We start from the raw sequence: 2,345 nt of genomic DNA on the forward strand, positions 1-2,345 counted from the left end.
AATTATTATATTTTACAAATATAATTATTAAGTTAATTATTTTATAGTATATAAAATGTTTAAAATTTTAATATTTTGGTTATATAGTTATAGCTGTACCAAATTGTTCACGACAATAATTAATAAGAGGATGCCATTAGAGCAACTACAATACAATTGCTTACCTTGTGGCTTTTTGACTATGGTACAAGCAACATAGCCTTGTCCTGGAGAGCCCCATTGCAACAACAATATTAAAGTTCTGTCAGGCAACGATGGCTTTACTTTTTTTTAGTTATACCGTTGCATTTTTTTTTTCAAATAAATTATTTTATTCTATAAACACTCGTTAACCTTATTTAATTTTCACATCATTCATCCGTTTTTCTTCTTGAAAATTATCTATCACAAATTTTCTTTCGTATCAATAGATTCCCAAAATCCTCCATATACCAACTCTCAAAATTCAAAATTTCAATATTTTCAAGCTTTTAAAAATTTTATCATATTCTCCACATACTACCCCCAAAATCAAAATTTTCAATATTCTCAATTCAATCAAAATTTTCAAAAGACTCCCTCTACTAGTTCCCAAAATCCAAAATTTTAATATTCTCAATTTAACCAAAGTTTTCCAAATTCTCAAAATTATCCTATGTCCTTACCCTTTCCAAAATTTTGGCTCTTTTGAGACGCTCTAACAAGCTTCATTCTTTACACCAAAAAATTCACTACCACATGCCTTTCACACACCTTCCTTCCATACACCAACCCGAAATGGTTTCAAGAAATTATAAGCCAAGTTTGGAAAATTCTAGTATTGATTTGAATCGTGAAACATCATCAACACCTGTGTTTGAAACCCAACCTGAACATGGTTTTGAAGAATTGAAAATGTAGTTTTACACAATGAAGATGAATCAAGACATAAAGGTAAAGACAAATGGAGCAAGGGAACAACCATACTTCTGATAAGTGGATGAATAAATACATCTAAAGATGACATTGTGGGGAATGACCAAACTTCTACACATTTCTGGGCTCGGATCGCAGAATACAACACCAACCAAAAATGTGAGAAAGCAAGAACTGGAAGGCAATACAAAGACCATTGGAGCAAGGTGAATCAAAATGTGGCGCGTTTCAATGAGTGTTATAAACGAGTAAAACAAACACATCACAGTGGTTGGTCTGATGAGAAAAATCTTGAGAATGCACATCAATTGTACAAATCTCAAAATAAAAACTCAATTTTTCTGCTTGTGGACTGTTGGAGATTGCTAAAGGATGAGCCGAAATGGAATACCATGTACCAACCAAAACGTGGTAAGAGAACAAAGGTGTCAGAATCAAGGGCATTTACTTCATCTTCCAATGCAGACATCAGTGATGATGAAGTACGTGAAGTGCGCCCTACTGGCCAAAAGGCAGCAAAGAGAAAAGGGAAGGAAAAAAAGACACATACTAGATTTATAGACATTAGTGAACGGAAAGCATCTGCATTTGGAGAAATTGGTGACGATAAAGGAGAAAGAGGCAGAAGATAATAAGATGACAAAATACATGGATTATCTGATCGTGGACACGTCGCATATGACTCCTCAGCAAAAGAAAGATCATGAAAACTTGTGTACTTATATTAAGACTAATATCCTGAAGTTGTAATTACTATGTATTTTTATCAATCACATTGTTATGTATTTTATTTTATATAAATAAATTATCATTTATTATTTAGTGAGTGAATTACTACTTTATTTTAACACCTATCTATTTTTATTGGCTATATTTTAACAACTATATTTTAACGGCTCTATTTTAACGACTATATACGTCACCATGTCTATAAATACCAAATTTTAATCTTCATCTCCATCTCCATTCCATCATTCATTTACTCTCTCATTCATCTTTCATTACCAAATATCATATACACTAAGTTCGACAATGGATTCGCCAAATTCTTCGAATCCGTACGAAAATATGAGTCTAGACGATATCATAATTGCAGAGTGTACTGACGATCATGATGGTCAATATTTCAAAGCTTTCATGGATGGGAGTAGCTCAACAAGGCAAGGAAGAAAGAGAGCCCACATTGATAGGGGTCATGTAGAAGGACACCAATGTTTGTTCGATGAATACTTTTCTGATGAACCAGTGTATATAGAATATTAATTTCGAAGAAGATTTACAAGAAATAATAGTGCTCATAAAACATCTTTAGCATACACACAACAGTCAAGGGCCAAACCCTATCAAAATATCTCATGCTCCCGAATAAGGCAAGCAGATAAGACATTTATATCCTACTTAAGCAGTTAAATACATAACCACATAAATAGTTACCCAAACCCTGAGTCGAG

At 32.9% G+C, this 2,345-nt stretch overlaps 1 protein-coding gene across 1 annotated transcript; it reads left to right on the forward strand.

Moving 5' to 3' along the window:
- Positions 1-756: 756 nt before the first annotated feature.
- Positions 757-1,526, forward strand: LOC133805581 (glutathione S-transferase T3-like). Its single transcript, XM_062243761.1, has 2 exons — positions 757-856; positions 979-1,526. Exons 1-2 carry the CDS (start codon positions 757-759, stop codon positions 1,524-1,526), a joined length of 648 nt encoding a protein of 215 aa, XP_062099745.1.
- Positions 1,527-2,345: the final 819 nt, after the last annotated feature.

Source organism: Humulus lupulus, chromosome X, assembly GCF_963169125.1.
Source record: "Humulus lupulus chromosome X, drHumLupu1.1, whole genome shotgun sequence".
Lineage (NCBI taxonomy): Eukaryota > Viridiplantae > Streptophyta > Magnoliopsida > Rosales > Cannabaceae > Humulus > Humulus lupulus.